The 27818-nt window shown below is 40.4% G+C and overlaps 2 protein-coding genes across 2 annotated transcripts in view; one reads left to right on the top strand and one right to left on the bottom strand.

The window, feature by feature from the left end:
* Window positions 1-7101, bottom strand: part of NUP205 (nucleoporin 205) — a 46050-nt gene extending 38949 nt beyond the window's left edge. Inside the window, exons 1-5 of the mRNA XM_083859507.1 lie at window positions 7040-7101; window positions 3918-4060; window positions 2725-2896; window positions 1626-1770; window positions 634-793 (exon numbers count right to left, since the gene is read on the bottom strand). Of these exons, the coding sequence (XP_083715633.1) occupies window positions 634-793; window positions 1626-1770; window positions 2725-2896; window positions 3918-4060; window positions 7040-7067 (648 nt within the window). The 5' untranslated portion in view covers window positions 7068-7101. The remainder of the gene's footprint in view (window positions 1-633; window positions 794-1625; window positions 1771-2724; window positions 2897-3917; window positions 4061-7039) is intronic.
* A 15726-nt stretch (window positions 7102-22827) lies between these two features.
* The window catches only part of CNOT4 (CCR4-NOT transcription complex subunit 4), a 77064-nt gene continuing 72073 nt past the window's right edge, over window positions 22828-27818 (top strand). The window contains exon 1 of the mRNA XM_083860528.1: window positions 22828-23456. The gene's annotated coding sequence lies outside the window, so the exon portion shown is untranslated. The remainder of the gene's footprint in view (window positions 23457-27818) is intronic.

Below are 27818 nucleotides of genomic sequence, written 5' to 3'. Positions count from 1 at the left end.
ATAAATTGATTTATTTTTATACAGAATGATTTTTAGGCAGATGACCCATTAGAAAGGAGTTCAAAATTTAAAACAAAGTTTAAAATCTTCCAGCTAGAAAAATTATGTGGCAGTTAGTCACAGTGTCAATTAAGTTCAAGAACTACAAAGATGACAATGTATTTTCAAGCAATTTTCACTTGACTATTAGAAATGCTTCTGTTCATATTAACACAACTGGATTATTAAGAGAATTATTTACCTGACTCAACTTGATTTCAATCTGTTTTAACAATTTGTGAATTAGTTCACTTCTCTTATGCTAATAGTGTGGATAATAGTAGTGCTGATAATTTAAAATACAGACTTCAGAATTAAAAAAAAAGAAGAAATTTACACACCGTGTAAATATTAGTCTTAGATTTTTGCTGTTACAATTCTTCACTAAAAATAAGGCACGTCCAGGCATCTGGGAGCAATAGCAAAACAGAAATGTGGGAAGCAATGTGAATCCCACATTGATACTGCATAAGCTGTGACCTGTGATCTCAGACAGTAGCAGATTTTGTGCAAACATAAAGGACTCTTTGCAGTCTAACTCTATCCTAACATGTTCAGTTACACAGAAGAACGTCCATGCTTGGTGAATTTTACCTCTTTGCGATGTTTCTCACTGCCCAATCCTCGCTCTCTCTGGAGTTTATCAAACTCATTGTTCAAATCAATGTGAGACAAAAGTGTAAGGATCTTCTGAGTCAAACCCTGCTCCATTAGGTCATCTGTAAAGCGAGTTGTCAGGGAAACTAACTCTTGACTATAATGGAAAGAATATAAATTGAACAATTAATCAATTTTCCAGTCACAAACATGTCTAAAATAAATTAAATGCATTTGATGACCAAAAAAAACCATGCAAATAAATTATATAGAGAGAGCAAATAAATGTGCATCGCTAATCAGTAAGTACTGCCCTCTCAAAACATTATGCTGAATGGATACAGAGTCTTTAGGTAGCTGAAGGTTCAATAGCATGGAATAAGAGAACACAATAGGAATCAGCTAGTTAAGATCTCTATTAAAAGGAAAAAATATTATATATAAGATGCACATAAGTCACAAGCTCACAGGCTCTTTCCAACTAGTAAACGCAGCTGTCCAGATACTGCACTCAGAATTTATATTTACACTAGAACACACATTTCATCTTTCTCTAGCTAACTTGGAAGCAAGTAGTGTGCTTTTTTTGCCTTTCTTTTTCAAGGCAAAAAAATACTGGCATATAATGCTCACCAGTAGATAGTACATTCCTTTTAAGTAAAAGCAGGACCACAATTCCTTTTCACAGTACATGAAAAGTCAGAAAACAGCAGGGTTCTCAAATACTGAGTAATCACCACTAGTTAGAGCAACAATGACTGGGAGAATGTCTGAAGTAAAACACTGCCAAAGTAGCATGAAAAAAATGAAAGTAAAATATATATGCCTATAATTCAACAAAAATATGCACAAAAAATGATTATGCTTAAGAAACAAACACGAAAGCAGTTGCATCAGGTTAAGAGAAAAAGGCAAATTTGAGACTATACATACTCCATTTAGTCTAATTAGTTCTAAAAGCACTCAAAACAAAGAGCTTTGATACAGACCTGAGTTCCAAGGTCCATGTCTTGCCTTGGCGTGACTGGATGAGGGCTCGCAGTGAATTGGCAATGCACCTTTTTCCATCCCAGTACAACAGAACCGCCACCAGACCTCTCGTAAGGCCAGGGAAATGAGGCTGCTGGTGTTCTCCTGGGGAATGAAAATGCACAGAAATAGCCAAAGAAAGCTGAACATACACACCTCGGTAACAGCTCTATATCTTTGTTATTTCTAAGTGAAATACAAATATCACATTCAAAGTAACTGTGGTTATTCAGTACCACTTTGATTTGTTTCAGACACTTAAAAGAAATCCCAGATGTTTTCGGTGCTGTTGGTAAAATTATTATTCAGCTATTAAAACATACAAAAAGGGGGTTTTTAAGTGCTAGCCCATAAATATCCTAGTCCAAATGGTATTTGCCACTGATATGTACCCACCTTAACAACCAATTCAAAATTATTATCACTGAAATATCTTTAATTCAAAATTAAATTTTTTATCTGAAGTTACTTTGAACATTCAAGATCAAAATAGAAAGTGAGCCTGACTTGAAGATGGCTTTTCAACTGTGACAAATTTGCAATCTACTTCCTTAACAAATTTTTCAAGTTAATGAACAGTAGCTAGTGGTAACAACTAACAATTTTAACTTAACAATTCTAAAATCAATCTTCTACACAAAGAATGTGTCACTCTCCAGAATACTTCTCTTACTATTCGGTTATTAGATTATAGAATCACACAGCAATGTACAACTAATACATAATTTGAAGAATCAGTACCTATTACATTGTTTTATGGAAAAATTCTCAATCCTGTTTCAATTATGTTTAAATTCAATGATACAGAAAATACATCATAAAACCTCCTCAGAATATCATCCCCTTTGCTGAGAGGGGAATATTAGCTGAGCATACAAATATTAGAATTCAGAACACTGCTATCATATGACATTACAGTGAGAATTTCTTTTTAAGAACATTCTGTGTTAGGAAGCTAAGGTCTTCACTGCATCATACATTCACCTTATTTGTATACTTAAATAAGAAGGCCCTATTTAAGCTATACTTCTCCAAATCTTAAATATTTTTCCTTCTTACCAGCTAGAAGGAGCTCAACAGCTGCCAACTCTCCAATATCAAAGAGGTCACTGAGGATAAAGGCTTCTCTGATGAGCTGCTCTGGCAAAAGCCTAGTTCCTTGCTGACCCTGGATAGCAACTCCTTCTGTGCTTGCTTTCTGAATTTTCTCATGCTGCTGAACATTTTTTGGCTGCAAGAGAAATGAGCATCAGAAGTTATTCAAAACAGCAAGATCAAATACTGAGTAACGCTTAACACGTTAATTCTTCCTCACAAATCCTTCCTCCTTCTCTCAGGTTAGGCTGTCATCATAAAAACAAAGGCAGTGGTTTTAAACAGAGATAGTAAAGGCATCCTAAAAATGCTTCATGCTTGGGCAGCAGTGGTCTCTTTGTGGGAACGTAATAAAATAATCATATACAATCAGTGCTGATATTTAGTTTACTCAAAATACCAATGGTTGAAAGTAAACTTTGATACAATTCTCAGTAGGAACTGTTATCAATTCAGTGATTCATCATCTGGGTCGTTGATCAAAACTGTGGTGTTACTCCCAACTATTCTCTACATCATTCTTTTTCTATTAAACTTAGACGCTAAAATATAGCTGACTGTTTTCTGACCTATCAATTTAAACCAGCCATGTACTATTGGATAAATAACACCACTGAAAGAAGATATGTTTCTAGTTACCACCTTATGACACACCAGCCAAGAAACAGGGAGTTTTTTCACATTATGTGGCATTCCAAATAAGATACATTCTGTATTTTTTAAGTTCACGTGTTCACCCATTTTGTGTGTTTGTTAATCTGACTGAAACATGAGCAAAACCAGACAAAATAGCCTTGTGCTTTATTTCAGACACACAAGAGTAATAGAAAAAGTTAATACATGACTGACAGATCATCAGATAGTTTTACTATTCCTTTCAAAATAGCCCTCAAATAATGAGAGAAAAAAATACATCATAGATAAAATTATCCTGTAAAAGATCCAAAATAGTAAGTATGTATTATTTTTTCCCACTTAATACTATTTGTATTATTACAGCAGAACAAGACTGGTATAATACATCTATGTTATCTACTGTAAAAAATCTGACATGAAAAGCATGGTTAGGGTCTAAAATGGCATGTAAGACAACAATATAAGACAGAGGAAATCACCAACTCTCCAGTTCATTCTTGAAGAGAGCATTAGTCCAGTACCGGATTTCTGAAGAGAGAAATGAAGTCAGATTTGTGCTTCTTTAAAACTTGATCTAGACGATGAACAGCTTCAGGTTGCCTTTTCCAAATGGCATTTATCACAGTCTGCCATATGTCCTTATATGGACCCCACAAGCTTGCAGCTAAAAGAGGAGATAAAACAATGCATTTGAAATAGAGAAAACAAATTTTTTATATATTATTTTCAATAAATAAACTCTTTTTTAGCTTACTGTTACTTTTTGTACATCAGTATACTCTTACACCTGTGAAAAGTATATTTTCCTTTCCTAAGGCACCAAAAAAACCCCCAACAATGTTGTGATACAAAACTTATTTGCATTTAGGGAAGTAAAGAACTAAAAAAGATGATGTACGTACCTACATTCTGGTGCTGAAAGTCATCTTACAAGAACACTCACAAATACAGGTATTAGGTTGGAAAAGACCTTTAAGGTCATCAAGTTTAAGCATTAATCTGGCACTGCCAAGTCCTGCACTAAACATGTCTCGAAGTGCCACATGTACATGTCTTTTAAATCCCTCCAGGACTGTGACTCTACCACTTCTACAGAACACTCCAGAGAAGGACTATCTTCACTATTAGCTAAACAACCCATCAAATCAAAATATACAATACTCCTGCATTACAGCAGATGGCTAAAAAAAAAAATGGTTCAACCATTTCCAAAGATGACTACTTGAGTGAGCAAGGTGGGAAGACCAAAAAGCAGTTTAAGCAAAAGCAAGCTATTTAAATCACCCTTATTGCTCCTACATTGACAGAGATGAACCAGTGTGTACTGAGCTGGTCATCTGGAAGGGGTGTGAAATTCTGCCTCACTAATCAGAGAAAAACATTCTCTGTTGAGAGAGCACAAACTCCTTTGATTACTCAAATTAGAATTGATATCCCTCCCAACAACCAAAATGCAGATCTCCTAAGCTTCAAAGTACCTCTAGAAGGTCAGAGCAAAGGCTGCCATATTTAAATAGTGAAGTCTACACATTTAAATGGTGAAGCCATTCATGCTGAGTAACTCCAAGTGAATTTACAAATAACCGAGATGGGACATTAGCAGTGCCAGTATGGTTGTGTTGGGACAACCTGTAAAAAAGGGACAAACTTGCCTTTTCTGAGCATCAATGTTTTAACTTGTACAATGTTATTACCCCTGCCTAGAAATAGCTAGTAGTGGATGCATAATTTCACACTCAGCTGTAACTAGTTGTCCCATACAACTTCAGAATTCAGAGATTTATTTCCACTTGAAACCGTGTTTTCACTCTTACTACATTACCAAGTCCAATAAACACCAGCAGCACACCACAGTGCCTGCCAAAAGCTGTTTAACTACTTCCCTGGCCCATTTGTTTGCTCTTGTCCCTACCACATAATTGCTTCGCACCAGCCCAAACACATGTACTGTAGGGAATTAGAACAAATTAAGGATCTAACTGCTCTAACCAAAATCTAATCCAAAAAAGAGTTTATTTTCAGCAGGATCACATCTACAACCCAGTTCACTCTGCGATGGCACAAAGATGGATTATTGCAGAGAATGGAACAGGCATCTGGGATAGGAAGAGGTTGGGCTTAGGCAACCATGCTGACTTTTTCCCACTTAAGCTGTTCTATTATTACTAATTTTAGAAAGGCTGCTCATCCCATCAGGGACAGCAAGGAAGGACAGGCTGAGTTGTTTCTCCTGGCAACAACAGCAGTTGACACTTAAGTGCCTGAACTTATTTTGCCAAGTGACAGACTCAACCGAATTTCTTTTCCCACAAACAATATACTATAACCTAAAGCAAAATCTGCACTAGTTCTAGTGCAACATTTTATTTTATCTCATATTTCCTGTAGAAAACTTCTTCCTCTAGTTTTTTGGGGTTTTTTTATTATAAGTCCGTAGACTCTCTTGCCTTGTAATTCATAAAATAGTCTTATTTGAACTACTCCAATTTTCACTTCAATAAAGCAATATTTTTTTTTATTAAGAGTCTTTGCTTTATTGCTGCTTTTCTGTGAGGCTACAGGGATGCAATCCATTCATCAAGATCAAAAAATCTCTATAAAATTTGTTCCTTGCTTGCCACAGGAATGGAGGTTTCAATTCTACTAGCTAGAATTAATAATGACTATTAACTATCACCATCGATACACTAAACCTTATTTACAGACCTTTTGGCCCATATTCCCATCATAACTGTTTGTCACAGGGTCCTCACTCTCCTTCTGTTACCCTAATGAACCGCAACAAGAGTAAATGTAACATCTTGCACCCAGCACAGTCACTGCCCAGGCTGGGGACCAAGCGAGCTGCTGGAGAGCAGCTTCACAAACCCCTGACAAAGTGTCCTGGCAGGCAGGAAGCTGAACGCCAGCCAGCAGCACACGCTGATAGCAAAGGCTGCCTACAGGCTCCCGGCTGTATTAACAGGGCACCCTGCAGATGCCCGTCAGTGGTTATTTAGGCATCTCAGAGTCCTTCACTCCCATACTGTGTGTAGTTTTGGACTCCTCAGAGCTAGACACAGAAATAGGGAGCCACAGAACAGGATGAACGAGAGGCTGAAAGAATTGACCTGGCTCAGTCTTACAAAAAGAAGACTAAAGAGGGATAAGGGCTTTGTTTTCTCTAACTACTGAATGGCACTATACATAAAAAAGCAGGGCAAAAATCTGCAGATATTTCTCTTCTGCCTCTTAAACAACACAGCATTAGGAGATGAGTGCAATACGTAACCACGTGTACACCGAGTTACCACAGCCCTCTCTAAACAAGGAGGCCTCGGCTGCCCAATGGACTCCCCGCCAGGACCAGCCGGGCACAGCGGCAGCTCTGACCGCGGAGCTCCACCGTGGAGCGGCTCTGCGTGGCCCAGGCCCGCGTACCCCGCACGGGAGGCCGCTCTCTCAGCGCCCGCCCGCCCGCACACCGCGTCCCGCACCGGGCGCCCCGCAGCCCTGCCCCGCCGCCCGCCCCGGCCTCGCCACGCCTGCCTCCCCAGGGCGGCCGCGCGGAGGAGAGGCACAGGGCCGGCGGCGGCCGGGGAGCGGGACGGCCAGAGGGAGAGGCGGAGAAGAAGTCGCAGCCCCACGCTCAGATTGTTCTTACCCGAATTTACCGCCAACGGAGCCGCCATCTTGGGGAGAGAGAAGCGCGTCGCGGCGCCGGCGCCCAAGGAAGGCCCCGCCAAGCCCAGCCCGCCGGGCCGGGCCAGGCCGGGCCGGGCGTCACTCGGCCCCGCCCCCGCTGCCGCCGCCGAGGACAGGCAGGCACGGGGCAGCCCCGCGCCAGGGCTGATGGGAGCTGTAGTTGCAGGTTAAGGGTTCATCGCGCCAGTCGACTTCGTATTCCGTCGAGGCGACTGCGGGAAAGGGAGAGCGCCGGGCTTCTGCATTCCCGCCTTCACTCCGCTGATGTAAATGTGTCGTGGTTTGGCAAGACAGGTATCTGCTAGGGAAGGCTGGAGTTTCCCTTGGAATGGAGAATGTACCCCCCCCCCCCTTCCAAATTATTTTAATTTTGCAATTAAAGGCTTTTCAGGCAAAGATTTGGGAATAGGAATAACAGTTCTTTACTAGAAATACTAAGAATACAAATGTAGTAGTACAAAAAACAAGCAAACAAAACAAACAGAAAATCCCTGTTGGTCAGGGTGTTGGAAGCAGTCCAAAGTCAGCCCTCCTGGAGTGGCAGGTGTAGTTCTGTTGGAGTAGAGATGGTCTTTGTAGAAATAAAAGGGTCCAGTAATGGTGAGATCGGTCTCCAGTTTTCCTTTGGGAATCCAGTGGAAAACAAGTGTCTGACGTCCCTACGTCTCAGTGTTTATCTGGGTAGGAATGGTTTGGCTCCTCTCACTGGGTGGAACATCTCACAGTGGCCTTAATGGCCCATTACCAGAAGGTATCCCAATGGAGGGTGGAAAGAGATAAGGAACAATCCCCCACCCAGTTTTAACAGCTGGCCCATTATCAGAAGGGCAGCCGCCCCCCTCCCCCCTGGAGTTACAGGAGATAAGGAAAACACCTCCCCAAAGTGGTTCCAACAGGTGGAATAGAATAAACATTTTGTGGTTACATAACCCAAGGCAAAATAGCACATCGATTCCATGCCGTTCAGTTTTTCTTCCCCCTTTCTTTTCCATGCCACGCTCAAGTGAGTCTTTCCTTCCAAGCCCTGCCCTATAAGCCGTTTTCACTGAATATGGCTAAATACCTGAATTCAGACACTGCACTAGGAGATACATTTATTAAAATACTTTATTTTTAAACTGAATAAAAAGATCACCAGGATGACTCCAGCGTTTCTGGTTTCTGATTGAAATCTTTAAAAATAGAGACAATAATTTTTGAATGTGAACTAGGGTTTACAGTCTTGTAAAGGGGAGAGAAAAAACAAACAAAAAAGCCTGCACCGCCAGCTCTGATAGGAGTTATTTTGTGAAGAAAGTTACATTTAAACTGAAAGTGCAAGTTCAATGTCCAAGAATGAAAAAAAAAGTACCATGAAGAAAAGAAAACAAAAAGCATGTTTATACACTTATATCTGTGGAGCTGAGGAGCAAATATCAGTATCTTAGAAGCAGTCTGTGTCTGAAATCAACTTACCATTCTCTGTCCCAGCAGTAATCAACATCCTTACAGAAATTCCCTCCTGTATTACCTTTAGGATAAAAGATTCCACCAAAAGTACTCGGTTTTAGTTCCAGTAGTTTCCCCTCTTGAACCTTATTAAACCAGTTGTTTCATGGTTACAAAACCATGTCCAGTGAACTGTGGGAACCATGGGAAATTGGCAAAAAAACTATCTTTGCTTCTGTAGATCTCCCCTATAATGGGATGGCAGAAAGGGTAATAGAAAGAGCAGTGCTCCTGGGGTGAGAGTGAATTGGCAAGGCAGATGTAAGAAAAAAGTGACAGAAAACAGAGAAACAGTTTCACTTAGTCAGGAGAAGAGAGAGAAATGGATATTTTAGAAAAGAGGGAGATTCCCAGAGTTCAATAGATGAATCTGTTCTCAATAATTTGGCCTAATTTGTTGATTTAGTCAAAGGCCCCATATTTCTTTGCAAAGACCTTTTCTTGGTCTTAGCCATGAACAGACTAGACCTATAATGATGAGAATGATAATGAATTGTTCATTTTATTCTAGGAAATGAAGAATGCCAGGCAAGAGGTAAAAGTAGAAAATAAGTGCAGTTAATCCCCAAGCAGTTGAAGTAAAGCAACCTTGGTAGCTGGGTAGAGCATTCCTGTATCCCTCCTGTGCATCCTTCCCTGCGAAGCCAAAGCTGTAGTTCTGCTCTTACGCTGCCCACGTGCCGCCCCAGGACCCATGACCATGAAAGGCAGGTGTCATGACAAACTTGGAGATGCATGCCCTGATCACCTGGCCACAGCAAATGGAATGGATAGGTTGAGGTTTTGCTTCAGTCTTTCATTCCACAGCAATTCTAATTTTGATCTTTTTCCTTTATACATTTCCTGATTTTCACAAAGTTTATGAGCTCTCTAGACTTTGATCAGATTAGGTTGGAATTGACTCAGAAATTGCAACAGGTTCAAAAGTTACTGAAGAGGTTTGGCTTACAGTGTGATTTCCCTAAGAAACTTGAAGTTTTAAAGAAGAGAGAGAAATAAATAATTGATTAAAAAAACCCCCCAACTTTCCCAGGCATTAAGAGCTGTCATATTTCTTTTGGCATTCAGATACAGCCAGATTGCACCCACTTTTTTTGAACTCTGTTGAAGGAAAAAATCCTTTCTAACCACTGCAGATTTTGGATTTTAAATTCCCAGATAATTCTTTCCTCTCCTTGCCAATTGACCTAGGGTCACATAGCAACAAGAAAAAAAAGGACAGCCTGAAATAGTGGATGGCAGGGGGTCAGTCATTGGGCAGCTGAACTTCAGAAGAAAAAAATACCACATTTAGCTTCAGCTGCACAGCATTTATTATATTCTTTCTCTGCTAGCAATGTGATATTTTAATGCAAAATAGTTGTCACAGTTCAGCTCCTAGTATGGATGAAGTAAGAGAGGAATCTAAATACACCATACCATACATTCTGCACATATTTTTATTGGCATAACTGCATCCATCCATCCATGCTTTAATAAATAGGGAAGTCCATGAATAGTAATTCTTGCTTTTTCTTGCTTTATTTGGTGTCCTTTAATTTAGGTTCTCATTGTTTACCCAGGATCACTGGCTGGTTTGGTAGTCTATTTTTGACAAGTCACTATAGGGAAAGAATACCTCATTCCTCTCCCTAACAATAGTTCTCAGCAAGTTCTGCGACATATATAGGTTCAAGAAGGGACACCAATGTCTTTCATCCTTAATTACTAGACAGAAATCTGTGAGGTGTCAAAGGTAGGCTGATACTAAATATCTGGGATGGATATTCATTCCCTTGGATTCCAGGGAAAGGAGGCTCCAAATTGTCTGTAGGGTAGCGAATTTTGCTTGTATTTTGCTACATTAATTTCTATAGGTGGAAATAACTCTTAGTAATAATTACAATGAGCTGCACACTGGGAACCCACTCGTAGTAACTTGTAAGTGGTTTGTGACGTACTACATGTGTAATATTTTTAATTTTGATAGTACTATATTTAGTGGTTCATAGTCAAATCATACATCAAGATACAAAGATAACGATGATGATGATGTAATTTACTCTCTTTACATGTTATTATTACCAGGAAGAATAATTATTACCCAAAAAAAAGGGTATTGTTCAAATGCCTAAGAGGCCCTGCTTAATTTTCTACCTTTAATCTTCAGTGTCATTATGATCACATCCTTCACACCTCCATCACATGATGGAGAAAAATGAAAAAAAGGCTTTTCTGCATTGCTCCTGAAACTGAAAAAGTTGTCTTGTAGAAGTGCATCTACATAAATAGACCAGTCCTTGCATTGTGAAATATGCCTCTTTCCCAAAAAGCCAAAAACATTTCTGGCTACTGATTAGACCATAAAATTTCCTGGAGCTCTTGTTTTGACTGACACTAACTTCATGCACCTGAGCTTACCGTTCTGTAAAAATGGGTATAGCATCTCACAGCAGGCCTGGAATGCCAATTGAATGAATCTTCAGCCTTTCCCCATGATCTGAACAGAGGAAAAATAATGTATTTTTGTGTTATGTTAGTTGGTGGAATAAAAAAATCCTGAATTGTCTTACTATGCTGGCTAAAGTTCCTAGAAACCTCTTAACTGGCTATAATCCTATCTTTGCTGCAAAAAGCATGCTTTATACATGGAGATAGTTAGCTTGGCACAAATCTTAGAAAAAAGTCTGAGACCTTTCTATGCAGCATTTCTCAAGGAAATAACTTTGTAATTTCTCTGTCTTCCATCCTAGATATTTCTAGTGTCACCATGGTATCTAAGCTCATCAAAGAAACTATGTGAGGTTGTCACTAGCTTGTGTAAGTGGTTTATCTAGTCAAAAGCAACAATGATCTAAATGTTCTCAAAGTAATATGAACACCTTCCTTGGGATTAGGGAGCAGGGGAAGATGAACAACAGCAAGTGCTGCCCTTCCTGTGTAGGTGAGGCCAGTTAAAGACTACAGGCACCTGACCAGAAATTAATGCCTTGATAATCAATATCCTGCTTGTCAGTTGGGTCTTTATGATCCTTGTCCAGGCTTCAGAGGTAAAATGAAAATACTGTTCTTGGCTCTGTGATGTATTTGAGTTATTTTTCCCCTAATTCTTGCTTTGGAGCCCTTAAAACTATCTGTCTTGTTTCTCTTCTCTAGTCTGGAATGAAGAATAGTCTTTCTCTTTCTGTAATAATTTCTCTATTCAGCTACTGAGGGCGATGAGGCAGTTACTAGCCCAGAAGGTGATCTGATTACTGTAACGATGTTGCTGCTAGTAATTGACATCATGAGGTGCAGAAACCTACAATCAAGGAAATGCTGGGGAAAAAAAGCATAAGCAAAGTCTGATATAGTAGGAAGAAGTCTTGGCACATCAACTGCCTTATTGATATTCATTCTGTTCAGGGATTTACATATCAGATTTAAGGATGGTTGATGGGTTTGCAAGTTGCCAGTTTTGCTTATTCAGGCTTTATCCTGTAATTCACTCTGTGCACTTTCTAAAGCATGTTGTATATATTCTGCAGCTGACTTATATACTTCTTTCATCTTTTTGGGCTCCCATCCAGGAATGGGTGGGCTGGAATAGGTGCAAGCTATGAGAGTGTAATGAGTTCACTTGGGCAACACTGAAGACGTGTAAAGTTGCACAAAAATCTCTGTGCTATTAATGTAAAGCAGAGGGTTACTGTAACTAGATATAATGCAAGAAATGGGAGAGTCAATTTAAGCTAAACTGAAATAGATCATTACTTTATACTTACAACTGAGTGAAATAGATATAGGAACCAATGAGCCTCAGGAAAAGGGTATCTTGCAATGCCATCTCTACTGCAATGTAAAATTGCTTCACAAATTATGCTGCCATTTTGTTAATTATCTTCCCAGCACTGTCCACTTCTTTGGAGTTCTCTGGGCAGAAGACAAGAAGGGTCATGCACACAAAAGATGTATGCAAATTTCAGTTTATGCACTTCTGACAATTTGTTACTGAAATACTTTCACTGTCATGATGCTCTGAAATAACTTACTTGAAAAAAAACTCTGTTCAAATAGGTAGCATAAGAAAAGATTTGCTTTCTGCTCCAGTCTATTTTTTGTTTCATTTAAGTTTGCTGAGAATCAGGAAGAATTATGTTCAGGAGCAAAGATCTAAAGGACATAGACTGAAAAAATTAAAATTCTGGAATAAGAAATTGTATTAATTGGTGCTGATGTCAAAATATTTCAGTGGAAGTCACATGTCTGTTAGTCTCCTCCTGCAGTATTTGCATCATTCAGCTGCATTCCTAGGCTGTTAACAATATAATCTCATTTTTCTTATGCATCACTCTGAGTCCTCTTTAATGAGCAGTCTGTCTGCAGAAACAAGTAGTTATGGTGAGGTCCAGCCCAGGAGAAGCTTGAGGTACTGACTCATTCTGAAACACTGAGGGAAAGGTTTGCTTGCAGGTATATTTAGACTCTACCTACACAAGGACACTAAGCTATGAGAAACCCCTAAAAATTAGGTGGCCATAGTTTTAATGAGGATTTGATTATGCCTTTTGGGTATCTTAGTTTGACATTGTTTTATATTGGGTGATGATAAATGTGTTTCAAAGTACGTTTTCCCAGAACGTCTCAGAAAGTCTAGTGTCAGTTTTGAGGTGAGATCCGAAGAGCATCATAGGGAAGATTGATGCCTCCCTTTCACTGGAAGAGTTCAGATTACTTGTTCAGGTTGTGAAAGGCTTGCTAAACTCTTCCCTCCCAGCTTAATATACAACTGCTACCTCCCATGAATGTTGGAGGGGTCCTTTGCATTCTATGTTCTCAGTCTCTTGTTAGTGACACTTAATTTTGTGAAAACTTCCACCAGATACGCAACTGGAACTTGCCAGGGAGCAGGGCAGAGAAAATCACACTATTCGAAAAGCTAATCTGACCAGGTGAAAAATTTCTCTTGTGGTTTGTCTCAGTGATCAACTCTTTTTGACAAACACATCAGCATATGTTTGACTCAAATACTAATTCACTTTCTTTTCACAAAAAATATAAATTGCCAGTTAACTACTTTGGAGAGTTCTTGAAAACCTGAGCCATATCTTAAAGTGAACTACTAGCTCTGTACACGTAACCAGCTATAACCTCTCTCTTTTACAGATATTCTAAACCTAGGCCATCTGTATTCATAGAGTGGATTTTTTTTTTTTTCTGATCTCAGCAAGAACAAAATCATGCTTTTATTTTCATTGATCGCAGCTATTCTTTCAATACTTTTTGTTTTGTTTGCCTACTCAGATAAATCAGTGAGTCATATAGCCCCAGTGCTCTCAATAAACTGATTTCTTGTTTGAAAGTTGTGTCTTCTCTCTCTATTCATGGCTCTGTGAAATAATGATCCAACTTCAAGTCTTGCCTCACACAAACTTTCATGCATAAAACAAGAAAATAACTTTTTGAGGAGCTAGTATCCCTCTAGAATTAGCAGCCTACTTCATTTCTAGGAATTGCTGTCAATAAGCAACTTACTTCTTCGTTAAATACTGTGCAAACACAAACTTGGGCAAAGTTAGGGGGATAGTTATTAGTTGCTGATATTTAAAATCAAGGGGAACAATACAATGCAGTAGAGTAAGTGCACACTCAGCTACAGTATCACCCAGGGCAGTGTGTGTTATTCTCACAATGCTTCTCTGCCCACATCCCGCATTTTCTCATCCAAATCATGGCTGGAGGCAGCCACAGATAGCTTAGTAAAAGTTCTTCAATTTAACACAAGGACTGCCGTGGTAGGACAGGAGTAATCACTTCTTTGGTAACATTTTGTCACATGCTGTGACATGACCAAACTGCTGAAGCTCAGCCTTTTCCCAGTAGGGCACACCTTGCAGGTAATTGTGCTGTCAGTCTGCTCCACCACAGTTATCAGCCCTCTGCAGACTGAGACATGCAGACCTCCTGAAAGGAGGACATTCCATGCTCTAAACTTTAAAACTCTATCCAAGATGAGGAGGAGCATTGAAAAACTAATTTGACTCTATTTATCTTCTTAATTCCACAGTTTTCTGAGAGGAAAGGTACTTATTAAAGGTGAATGTGGTACCAGAGCTAAGTTTTCTTAAGGAAGTACACTGCTCAGACTATTAGACAAACACCTTTTACAGCTTTGTGGTTCAGTCTTGTCAACAACTAGAAAGCAATGCCTAATAAAACTCAATTAGGCCACCTGGTCCTGCTTTTTATAGGAGTGCAACAGAACCATTATTCTTTCCATAGTTTGCATGTTTTGAGTCCTGAACTTTTTTTTTTTCTTTGGCACATGAAAGTAGACATACCTCAAAAAATAGATACTTTACCATTTTAAATATTTTATAATAAAATCCTTAGTGGCATTTTCACTTAAATTATTAAATTTAAATAAACTTTAATTTTAATGAGATCTTGAAGATGAAAAATTAACTCCCTTGTCTTTACTAAGATCTCAGCTGAGATAACTCTGTCCTGAGGTGCTAATGCATGACTTCACTCTAGTAAGAAAGGTCTGAGAGTGTTCCCTCTGATTTCTGTGTCTTTGGAGTAGGCCTGAGATGAGTCAAAGTATATGCTGCTCAGAAGAATAAGGAAAGCATTTTTTCTTGTCCCTGATTTTGGCCAAGTCTTTTTACACAGATGAGAAGCAGCTGGCTACCCACCCAATCTTAATGCTCATAATATTGTACATAGTGTTTTCCACAGTGTAGGTCTAATATTCAACACAGAGATCCTGTGTGGAAACTTACAGAATGGAACTGTCTTTCAGAGAAGATGAGTTTTCCTTGGCCTCAGGAAAAGTTGCAAATGCTCAGTTGTTTTGGAAATCGGGCTACTTTCATGGCATCCCACGCATATATAAACACCTAAAAGTTACAAATGTTATGGCTTTTAGACATTACACTGGTTTGTGTACTAGTCAGGAGAAATACTGCTAGGCATGTACCAAAACTATACAAAACACTAAACATATCCTACCTTCTTCCCATGACAGTCTGACAATTGCACAGTACATTTCAAGGCCCAACTATAAGTTTGCATAAAACAAATTATAAACACTTCAGGCATGCATGACACAATACACTATCAGTGGAAATGTTTGGGGCACACCTGTTCTGAAGCTTTCCATGCAAAAATTAATGTTGGGTTCCCAAGTACGATAGCAACATACAGAAAGTAAACAGGAGAAAACAAAATTAAAGTAGGTTAAAGTCAGCACATAATTTATTTTCTTTAGCAAAATATGGCATCTACCAGAGGTTGACTGCCTACAGTTTAATATAATCTATTTAAGAAGAGGCAATTTATCATTCCTTAAAACCCCACAAAGGCTGGATTATTAGGAGTAAAACAAACTGGGCCTACCCAGGGCTTTAATTCTATATCTGGCCTGTTAGCAGGAAATTCCAATATTCATACACTGATGTACTAATGATTTTAAAATGTTGCCGAGGAAAACATAGTACAATTTTAAAATTTATATGGAAGAATAAAAAAATGTATATTTAAATAGAAAAGTGTCTACCATGTTTTAGGTGTCTTGGTTAATCTATAAAATATGATCAGGATACCAGCTTGGTCTCTGCTCCCCCTGGATATGTTCCTGACCAATAGTGGCTCTTGGTCTGGTCTGGTCATGGTGCAGAGTGCCGGAGGAAAGATGGAGCAGAAGGGGAAAGAGGGGAAAGCAGCACAAAGCACAGAGCACAACTTTTCCTCTGCTGGCGTGTCAAGCACAGGCTAAGAAGCAGAAATGTTCTCTATCAGAATATAAGAGCCAAATTTCTCTGTACAAGTAGATCTATGTCATGCAGAGTCTCAGTTACAGTGCTACTTTATATGCAAAACTGATCTAATTATTCTGGGATCTCTCATTTGTCATCATTACAGCTGGTTTCCTGCAGTTCCTTAAGGAACACATTCATATTTCTGATTAATAAATGCTTTGACTTTCCTACTTGATCTATTATTTTGCCTATCTAACCTAGCTAATCTCAGGTTTGTCTCTCTATCAGCATTATTTATATAGCATAAAATTAGCTGTAGTGGCTCACGTTCCTTTTGGCAAAAGGAAATATATTTGTCTGGAAAATTCAAAGGTTGCAGCTAGAGCTTGGCTGGTGCAACACATTTACAAGCATCAAAGTTCATGCCAACTCTTTAATGCAACTTGTCATATTTTCTTGACAGGTGAACTCCTGTCACACCTGGCTTATGCAGAACACGAGTTCCAACACAAGAAAAAGTCAGTGGAAGTCCTTGTAATGGGCAGTTCCTGTTTATGCAGCAGCCATGGAATCAATATGCAGGATAAAGTATTGCATTTCCTCAAGTCATGCACTTTTTATTTCATCTCAGCAAATCTCATACGGCTGAGACATTTTTATAAGAATGTGAGCAATTTTGAACTCTTTGGAAAATGCTGAATGCTGTTGGATGAAGGCAGAGCAGGGCAGAAGAGGAAAAATACATTCCTTTGAATGCACTCATATAGAAGGCAATTAAGGAATATGAAAATAATGAGCAAGAATTCTGCCTCGTAATGTACATTTTGCTTTAAAGAGCAGGTGATGACTCCCTGGAAACAATAATAAGTAACATAATGAAGTCCTGTCTACATAGGCATGTTACTTCAAATATTTCAGATGAGTTGGCTTGAGCGTATTTGTAATGATTGTTTTAAAGTAGCTGGACTTTGTTTTTTTGCATGAATGAAACCCAAGCTCACCAGCCCTCAGCTATGAGCTGCAACCAGTTTATGAGAAAGATTCTGCCCATTTTTAAATAATTTTCCCTCATTGTATAAAGTGACAAAGTTTATTTGCTGTCTGGCCTCTGAATGCCCTCTTGTGTGATAAGATCACCTGGATCAAGTATGTTAATCTCTCCTGCTGAATGCTGACGGCTTCCATTGCAATTCCAGTATGTGTGTGTTCCTCCAGATGCACACTTTTTTTTGAGCACCACCTCTTTCCCTCCTCAATATTGTCTCTGGGTTATGTGTATCAGCACATCCAGCCCTAACATGATGGCACTCCCTCAAGTATTATTTGTGACTGTTGGTCAAACTGAATGCAAGAGAGAGACATTCCTGAGAAATAGACCAGTGTTGCTGTAAAGCAAAACAACACTGGCTTTTCTACAAGAACTGAAGGGATGTGAACAGGACGTCTAATGGGCCAGAATAGGATAAGCTGTGAATGATTTATCCATGGGAAGCCAACTGCTGAACCCTTCTATTGTAATGGACCCCGGTAACTTACTGCAGCTGTCAAATGATGTCACTTCAAATATGGAGTGCATAGCTAATATTTTTTTCAAATCACTGAACTGAAATGCAAAGACTGAGGTTAAAAAAAGCTGTTTGAAATCCAGAAAGGTGGTTAGAATGAAAATGCTAAGGGAAGTATTCCTATCACATCCTATATTATGCCATAGCTCTGCAACTGTAAACCAGGTGGTATCGATGCCATCACTGTGGTGGAAAATGAGCTGTATGAACCATGAGCCTCTTTACATTTTTTAGTGCCACCTTCTCTACTGTGGTCATCGTGGTGCTCCACAAACAAGAGTCCAATCTTGTCTTCCCACCTTGCGCTGCTTGCTACGCATCTGCTCTTCATGCCACTCAAATAATGTGGCAGCATCCCATGAGTTAAAAGGAACACAGATTGCAGGGCAGGCATATTTATTGCAACAGCAACTGCAGAAAACCAAAAAGCAATAGCAAACATATTTTGGCTTATAATTTGTTCAGCATTCTTTAGCTTCCTTTCACATTTTATGAGATGAATTACCAAAATTTAACATTTCAAAATGCTGAGATTATAAAATACTTGTAATCAAATCTTTAGCAATATAAAATTCCTGAATTCAGGCCAATTGCTCTACAGTGTGTTCCCTTCCAGCGCACATGATGCTGACCTGCATGTGTTACAGGAGATCTCAGGGCAAAGGCTGTGCTCCATTTTTATGCACAGAGCAAAGCAGTGCAGCCCTCTTGGTTTCTTATCTGTATTCACTTCTGCAATTGAGAAGTACCCTTCTATGCAATGCTGCACATCCTTCTGATTTATTAATTGCCTTTTCTTTTAAGACTTTTTCTTAGCTCCTGGAAACATACTTTAAGGTAACATTGCTACAGAGGTGTATATAAAACTGCAAACTCAAGTCCTGTTACTACTCAGTAGCATGACACTATCTCTCTCGTTAGCCTAGCATCTTCTTCCCTCCTTCCCATTCCAAGACCAGCACAGGATTTCTACAGAAAAAAAGACATGGAGAGACAGGCTTCTTATTTTTTGCACTTCTTATTTTTTACCCCACACCATGGGGTTCCCTGAGAACAACCACTTCCTAGGGAAGCCCAAACTGGAAAAACAGATGGGAATGACATTCCAAAATTGATTAAAAAAATGAAACCTATGATCATTGGCACCGAGTTCAATGCAGAAATAACAAATAATTGCAATTTATCTCTGACAACAAAGGCCCCATTATGATGAGGAACTTTAGCCTAACAGATTGCTTAATGAATGAAAAATACATCAAAAAGGAAAAGGGGGATAGGAAAGAGAAGTTTAAGGATTCTGTGAATAGATTTCAAGTCAGGAGCCAGAAGACAAAAAAAGAGCTGGAATGATGTTTATAACAACTTGTTTTAACTTGGACACGAGTGTCTAGATTCACAGAAGTTTGGGACAAGAAAAAAAAAAAAAAAGATGGAGGAAGAGTTACTGTAAATTGTGAGAAAACCACAGTCCTCTAAAGAATATTAGGATGTTACGCCACTACTTCAAGTGCACTCTGAGGTTAACACATACTGGGAGCTTCCTGGAGGTCCCCATGACACCCTTGCCAAAACCAGGCATGATTTCTGCTTTCACTTGTGAAGATAGGTGCACTTAGCAGATAATGTGTACTGTGCCAGAGTTATGCTGAATAAATAAGGTTGTAATGAAAAAAAAATGGCTGAAGCATCCCATTGAGGTTCTCCTTTTCCCCTAATAATTCAAAAACATAACAAAGATACATCTCTCTTATATCTTTGGCTATAATGCATTCATTTTGTCACCACTCTATTCTTTCATTTAAGAAAGAGCAGGACAATTCACTCTTCCTGTTTCCCTGAGCAGCATGAGATCTCCTTCTCCTCCCATGGATTTCCAACAAGACATAGTGAACATCTACCACTTGCAGCAAATATTGATCAGAGTGTTTGTAAGGCTCCTCCACTTGCCCTTAATTTCCCAACAAAGCCCTTCATTATTATTCTACAATTAGTCAGAACAGTCATGCCTTTTCTTTCTCTAGTGCATCTGCCAAGTAAAACGCATCATTAGTCAGATAACCAGAAAGATGTTTGGACCTCCAAGAGTGAGAAAAGGAGTGGACACATCAATAACATCCGTTGCGGTCTGCAGAGCAATTCTTATTTCTGTTTCAGTAAATAAAGCTGAATTTCTAAAATACCTGTTATTAACCACTGTATACCACAGATAATAATATCTGTGAACTTTCTGTAGCGATCCATGAGGCTTTGCAGAAGCTTGAGAAAAAGAATTTTTTTCTATTTATGAGATCCAACTTTCAGTCTGAAATATAGGCACATACATTCAGCCACTGCTGCCAGCAGAACTTGCGGTCATGATCTTTATAAAACTGAAAGTATTTTCTTAGTACCAGCACAGTGAAATATACGTGTGATAAATATTTCTAACACATATTGATAGACCATTATCTGCTCCCAAACAGTGAGCAGAATGTCCACATGTAGATGTGCTTCTGTATTGTTTCTTTGTTGATGAACATTCAGACTGCAGTCTGTACAGATGCTTTGCAACTTTTACCATCCTAAAGTCCCAGCATAACTACTCTCTATCACAACCAGGCATGGAATTACTGGAGGTTTCCACCTCCTCCTTTTCTGCCAGTATCAGTACACCATCATCATGTCTTTCTCAAGTCCTTTCTCTAGACCCTCCACTGTTTCCTCCAAACAGGTTGGCAGCCATTTGAAATGGTGGCAGCTTAACACTGGAGGGAGGAATCCTGAAAATAGCTTAGCTTCACATCAAGCTGCGGAATCCTAGTAGGTTCCTATATTTGTTCCACAAGACAGTGACTGTGGATCATTACCCGGGAGAGCAATTTCCCAGTACATGGTGTGAATCAATGCATGGCAGTGCACATGCAACAAATGTCAGGGAACTGGGGGTTGAACCACAATACACAAATCATATGAATCAACATTTTTACTCTAACTAGTACATATTAGTTATTTCCAAGAAAATGTATTCCAAAACCTTTTCTTTATAAACATGGAAATGATTTCTTAGAAACAGTCCTGCTGAGTTATCAGACCCATTCAAAAAAATTAAACCCAAACTTTTCCAAAAGCAAATAAGGTGTCAAAATGCGGTTAAGTAACTTTACGAAAGCAATTACAATTACTAAAAAGTAATAAAATAGTTAATTTAAGGCCATCTTAAAGTTTTTAAATGGCCACATAATGGCCAATTGAATTATTCTTACCAGATTAAAGAAGAGGTGGAAGCAGGGCTATGGATAACTTTTGGTAACATCAGCCAGAGTAGTCTTCAGCCATGTAGATTTTTTTCCTACATTATTATTGGATGCTGCTGCTATCTGTCCATGCAGATCTCGGCAAAGTGATTTGAACAGACTTTCACTGAGGGAAAAACTCCTTAATTCTGAATTAAAAGAAATCACAGAATTCACTTAATATTAACAGCCTCAATTCTGACTCAAAATTGCACTTTTAGTTATATTATTTTAAACCTTTCTTTCCAAGTCAGAGTACACGCTTTTATTCAATAAGAAATGTTGCTGGGCATTAGGTGTGTCAACAACTAATAACACTACTTATATGAGTTACTTACATAATGGTACTTCTGGAACCTAATGGTTTATATATCAGTTGATGGGAAAATGTAAAAATAATAAAGTTTTTGAGAAATACGTTGTTATATACATACCTAAAAAAAATATATATATATACATACCCATATAAATTCACCTGAATTTGATTAATATATACTAACTAGTTACTTTTACATTAATACATTAGTACATGTTACAGTCTAAGATATGCAGAGAAACACAGAATTTCTCACTTATATAGGTGTTTTCATTCCATTTTATGTTTTGTTCTCTGAATAACATTGCATTTGAGTTCACATGTCAAGACTACTGCTGAGAACAGCATATCTTTTTATGCAGACTTTGGTCTTCCCTACAACAAGAAGCAGCAAAGTTATAGAAGTTTCCTGTGGGAGATATACATATATCAGTCTATAATTTAATATTCACAAGTTAGCATTAACTTGTTTTAGGAAGGAGATAAGCTATGTCAACACAAGTTCCACTGTTAGTGGAACAGGCATGTTGTACAAAGCTGTACTAGTATAGTACTTCAAACTAAGAAACAAAAGTAAAGATGAAAAAAATCTGTGCCATTCAATGTAGTTGTTATGGCAGTGCACTCGGTGATGAACACCTCTGTCCTATCAATTGGTGAAATAAGTAAAAAATCTCAGGTGAATAATGTCATGGCAAAAGTAGTAATAGTTTGTGCACTGAAGGCGATAACTGATAATTAAACACCGAGGATGAGGCTGACTGTCTGCAGAGCTAAGGATGCCAGGGCAGAAAGCCACAGGAGAGCTGTAAAGGCGATGAGTAAAACACTGTCTCTCAGCCGAGGTGATGAGGTCGTTTGTGCAGCACCGGGGATCACCGGGAAAAGGGATATGGATGCAATTTGAACAGGTCCGTGACCCAGGGTGTCAGTGGTAGAAAAACAGGATGGAAGCAATAGAGTTTCCCTGAGTCTCTACAAAATAAAAAGCGAAATGAAGCGAAAGAAGAGAAGGCTGAGCTGGGAGGCGGCTGGGGCGGTCACGGGCGCAGTCCCGCTCTGCCCGCGGCCGGGGGCCGCACTAAGGCTGCTCGAAGGCTGCTCTAAGGCTGCACTAAGGCAGCCTCGTCCAGCCCCGGCCGAGCCGCCGACACCGCCTGAGGTGTTCCGGGAGAGCACAGCACTGCCCAGCACAACAACCGGCAAAATCCGACCGGGAGGTACACGGCATCGCTTCGGCCCGGCAAGAGAAAAAAGCCTCAAAGCATCACCAATGACAGTAGGAAAACAAACAGAAAAAAAAAATTAAAAATCAACCCAATGCTTGAAAACCGTGTGGCTTAATGTCCAGCAACAGGTGGCTGAAGTTTTAGGGAGTTTACGGACGGGGACTCGCGGGAACAGCGCGGTGGGATGGGACGGCCCAGCCCGGCGGAGAGCTCCGGCTGCCCGGCCTGGCGGAAGAGGACCGAGCCCCAGCCAGGGCCGGCGTGGCCGCCGCCTCCCTCTCCTCCCGCGCTGCCGGAGCCGGAGCCGCCGCCGCCTACAACTCCCTGCATGCCCCGCGCCGTCGCGGCCGCTGCCGTCGCGCCCCGTTTCCCCTCCAGCGCCGCTCCCCGCCCACTGCCGGCAGCGCACGCGCAGCGGGGGCGGCGTCTGGGGCAAGTCTCCCCAATGTAAGATGGTGGCTGGGCTGGCAGCGGAGCGCCCCGAGCTCGGAGATCGCCCGTCCCTCGCGTAAAGGTCGTCGGAGCAGCCGCCCGAGCGCCCGACCGGCCGCCGCCGTACGTCCCGCTCTAGGAGTGCCGCTGCGAGTTTCTCCCCTCCGCTTCTCTCTTTCCTCGCCGCCTCTCTCCTTCCCTCCCCACCCTTCTCCTCCTTTTCCCCTCGCCTCCTTTCCCACACGCTCACTCAGTCACCCGTTCGCCCGCCCGGCCGCCCCCGCCGCGCCGGGCAGCCCGAGAGGGAGAGCCGCGCACACGCACCGCGGGCCGGGCAGGCAGGAGGAAGGCGGGTGAGTGCGAGCTGAAGGCCGGGCCGGGGAGGGAAGGAGGGAGGGAAGGAGAGGCGAGGAGGAGGCGGGGGGGAGCCGGGCCGCTCTGACTACGAGAGCGCCGAGGCTTCGCCGGGACGGCGCAGGCCGCAGCCCACCCGCCGGTGCAGCCTCGGCGACGGGAGGACGCGCCGGGCCGCTCGGGGAGCGCCGGGGGCACCGGGCCCTGAGGGGAGGGCGCGGGGGCGAGCGGGCGGCTCCTCCTCCCCGGGGGCGCCGGGGAAGGGGCTCCCTCCGTGTCGCTGCCCGGAGGAGGCTGTATTTATTTCCTCCTCGCTCTCCCAACCCCCCTCCGGCGCGGGGCAGCCCATGGGCCGGGCCGGGCCACTGGCCGGGGTGGCGGAGGGACGGTGGCCCCGGAACCGCTGGCGTTTGCCAGGGCAGGCCGGCGCGGGCATCGCGGCGTGATTCACTTAGAATTTGCGTGGAAATTTCCTCTCTCCCCTTCTTCCTCTTCCGTGGAGCCCGGCTCCATTTCTTCTTGTGATATGCAGTTTTTTCCTGAGGGAGAGGCAAACAGATGGTGAATGGCAGCCTCTTAATTTTGGTGTTATTTTGGACAGTCCGTGCAACCTCCTGAGATTTATCTGTCAGTAAAATAACCGGTATGTAACTTTCTGTCTCCTGCTTGCAAGATCCTAGAAGCTCTTTCCATTTTGTGCATTAGCAGAAGCAAAATGACAAGGCTGTGTATGGGTGCTCGTCCTGCTTCTAGCTACGGTCCTACAGCTCTACCTGCCAGTTTAAAAGTGAGCAGCCGGTACCTTTGTACGTACAGTAAAGGGGAGGGAAAATACGCTAGATAATTATGTTAAAATGCTTTATTACCATACAGGAGAGGAGTTAATTGTCCATGGCTTGTATGCTTCTGTCAGTGTGGTAGTACCAAGTATGCCGTTCATAGGAGAAGCATTTCTCTCCCGACTGTTTAATGTAAGCAGAACCTATCAGCTGGTTAAAGCTGTGGAAATTCTAGACCTGCAGATGTTGGCTTACTCCTGTCCAAAAGTTTTAGAAGTTAGTGTTGGCCAGTCACATGTTTACTGAGCCTGTACAGGTTTCTAACTCACTGTGTCTTAAATGTCTGTATTTTGTTTTAGTTTTGAAATGTCTTGACTTGAACATCCCTGGACTTTGACTTCATATTCATGTAAACATGGTGTCTGGCACTAATAGAAGAGCACATATGCTGAAAGATGAATATGTAGAAGAATGAATTTTTTTCTAGCCTCTTTCACTGCTTAAAATGGAAAGGGAAAAAATGAAATATGGGTTGATGAAGAGCAGGGAATAAAACAGCTGTTTGACTCGAGAGGGTGAATTAGTTTTAGATGGCCTACAAGTAATCACATATACTGCTAGTTTCCTAGCATCTCTGTGATAATGTAGTGATCTAACTCATGGTCTAGGATTCAGCTGTGCTGTATCTTAGGCTTTTGGAATTCTGTGATAGAGTTTCCATTTCATAAACAAGATGAACACATGCAAATGTTTAGAAATGCTTGGCAGTTGAACTTGGCTGAATTACAAGCTAAGTTCATTTTAGGGGAAAAGATTGTTTTTGAAAGGGAATTATGGATGGAATTATGGAATTATGTGATGAAATTATGTCTTCTTTTGACTTGCATGTTTCTTCAGGTGCCTCTTTGTTAGCTTTTAAAATTAGGAGTGTTGGAGGATCCTAACAGGTTTTCTCTTTACAGAGAAAAGGTGGTGAGTGTCATTGTCAGGAATAGTGCTCTACTAGTTTCTTGGTACCTCCGAAAGTTTAAAAACATCCTTAGAGTGCCCACTAAATAAAAAACTTGGGTTAAAAAGGCTGGTGAGAGAGTATACACAAGTATGTGACTTTTTTATTTAATTACAAATAATCTGTATGTAGAAATACATGTTTTCCTTCATGGCTGTTGTTCGTAGAAATTGGGATATTCTTTGTGAGTTACACGAGTTTGAAATAGCTCTGACGGAGATCCTGAGTATGGGCCCTGAAGGCTTAACCCTGGCAACTATTTCTCAAAATCTCGCCTGTCTCTTTGAAATAAATGAGATTATTTCAAATAGACCGCTCTGTAAGCACAGATAACTGTTAATTTTGCATCTTGGGCCTTGGTTGCTCTGGTAAGATGAGGCTGATCTATAGGCCTTAACACATGCAGAAAGAAAATTACTTGCTCAGCAAGACTGCCAGGGTCAAGGGTTCCTAAACTTTCACACGGTGAATAATGCCTTAGGTTGTACAAACCATCACTTGTCCCACTTGCAGTTATGCTGTGTTGCTGAGATAACTTGAGTAAGTGCATATATGAAAGACTGCATAACTTACCTTGCTTCAATGTCCTGAATGCTTTCTCCCTTTAAAGATATTCATGCTTTCTCTTTTTTTTTTTTTTTTTTTTTTTTTTTTTTTTTTTTTTTTTTTTTTTTTTGTGTGTGTGTATCTTTCTACCACCTTAGTCCCCTTTTTATTGGATGGTAACAGTGTGAGGAGCTAGAGCTTTATGGATACAGTCCCCATCCCTCTGGGCCACCCTCTTGTTTTTGGAGAATAGTCTATGAATTTATTCCTTTCAGAAGGTTGGTTAGCATTTGTTAACATTTTAATGACTGTAAACACTTTCCAGACTTAAAATTTAAGTATAGCAGCAAATGATTTGGCATGGCTTGAGCTGCTGCTCAAGCCTGGTTCTTCCTGTAAATAAATTGGGAGGGCAGTGCAAGTGTCTAGCAGGAAATAGGAATATAACATCTCTAAGTAAAAGCATGTATGTGTTTTAGCATTAGACTGGATCAGCTAGATGCATGTTTTTACCAAACTGGGGTTTTTTGTCTGTCACACCAGAAACTTTGATGTGCTTGGTTATGTCAGCTGGCATTTTTCTTGTATGAGTTTGGAAAATGAATCTTCATCCTTTCCTTATTTCAAAATTGTATTCAAGATTATACAAGTTTAGTTAATATTCAGAAGATACGGTTTTGGCTTCTAGTTAGCTGTTATTAGACTGGCTGCATCAGCTCAAAGGGAAGAGTTAGTGTTTAAACTAGTGCTTTCCACATATTACTAAGATCAAGTAAATTTTGTGGTGATATGTTTTCTTTCCTTTCTTTCCTTGGCTGTTCTGGGAACTTGACAACTCCAAGGTACTTGTAGTAGGAGTCTATCATCATTTAAGTGGAGCTTGCAAGTGTTTTCTAAACACCTATGTACAAAATAAGGTATTTCTAAGTCTCATGCATGTGCTTTAACAACTTGAGGAAGCCTGCATCCAAAGCTATAATGACAAATACAGGCTAGGGGAATGACACTTCTCATCCTTTTCTGTGTATCCTGAAAGCTATGTATGGTGTTTTTTCTGGGGCAGAATATGTTAGTCTTGATTTCATAATGATTAATCTGTTGTTAGTGTATTTTTATTAAGTTATTTCATCTGTTGCTGGTTTTCAAATTGAGGGGAAAATAGGTTGGGACAGCATAAGGCGTATTTTTTTTATCTTTTAGTCACAGAGTGTTAAAAATAAAGGTGGATGTAGAGATCAAGCAAACATGCTACTGAACCTGGTGGAAAGGGAGCTTGAATCTTTGCTAAGCCTTGTTCTCTGATCAGTGCTGTCTGATTTTGATCCAGTTCTGTTCTCTTGCAAGGGAAGAAGGGAAAACTTAATCTGTCTGTGAGTTGCTTTCTAACATACTGTGATCCTGGCATCTGTTTCTTCTATCTCACTGTTGTCTTGAGAGCAATAGATGCCTAATATGAAGTGGGTTTCAAGTGACTAAAAAATCTGATGTAAAGTAATTGTACTTCTGTGTATCTTGATTGTGAGATGGAGGGTCCCACGTTGTAGTGCAGGTTCTTGTACTGTCTCTTTCTGGGCTTTGAGTATTTTACTTCTCTCAGCTTAGCAGTCTTTCATTGCTGGAAGGTGATATTGCAATATTTTGTATTTGATTGCAAGTATCAATTATTAGCACTAGAAATTTGGGGTGGTGTTTTTGTGTTGTTGAGGTTTGGCTTTTTTGTTTTCTTTTTTTGAAAGAAGTTAAGTGAAAGTTCAGAAATGGCAGCGCACTTCTGTCTTCACTTCTAATGAATTCTTCAAATTCGGAACAGAATCACATGAGCTTTGTAGGGATGGCCAAAAAATGTGATTGGCATGTGTACTGTGATTTTCAATTAGTGCTTCATCCCAGGTTTTACTTTGGCCCATTTTTAGGCCTTTTTTGTGGTTGAGTGCTTATGTTTCAGACTGCTGAGGCCTAATCTTTTCCTCGCTAAACAGAAGGGGCATTTTTTTCCCCCAGTGTGGATGTTCTTAAATCTTTTCTTC

This window comes from Zosterops lateralis (assembly GCF_965231275.1).
Source record: "Zosterops lateralis genome assembly, chromosome: 4".
Taxonomy (NCBI): domain Eukaryota; kingdom Metazoa; phylum Chordata; class Aves; order Passeriformes; family Zosteropidae; genus Zosterops; species Zosterops lateralis.
Note: the sequence above shows the minus strand (reverse complement) of the source record. Positions and strands in the feature narration are given on the sequence as shown.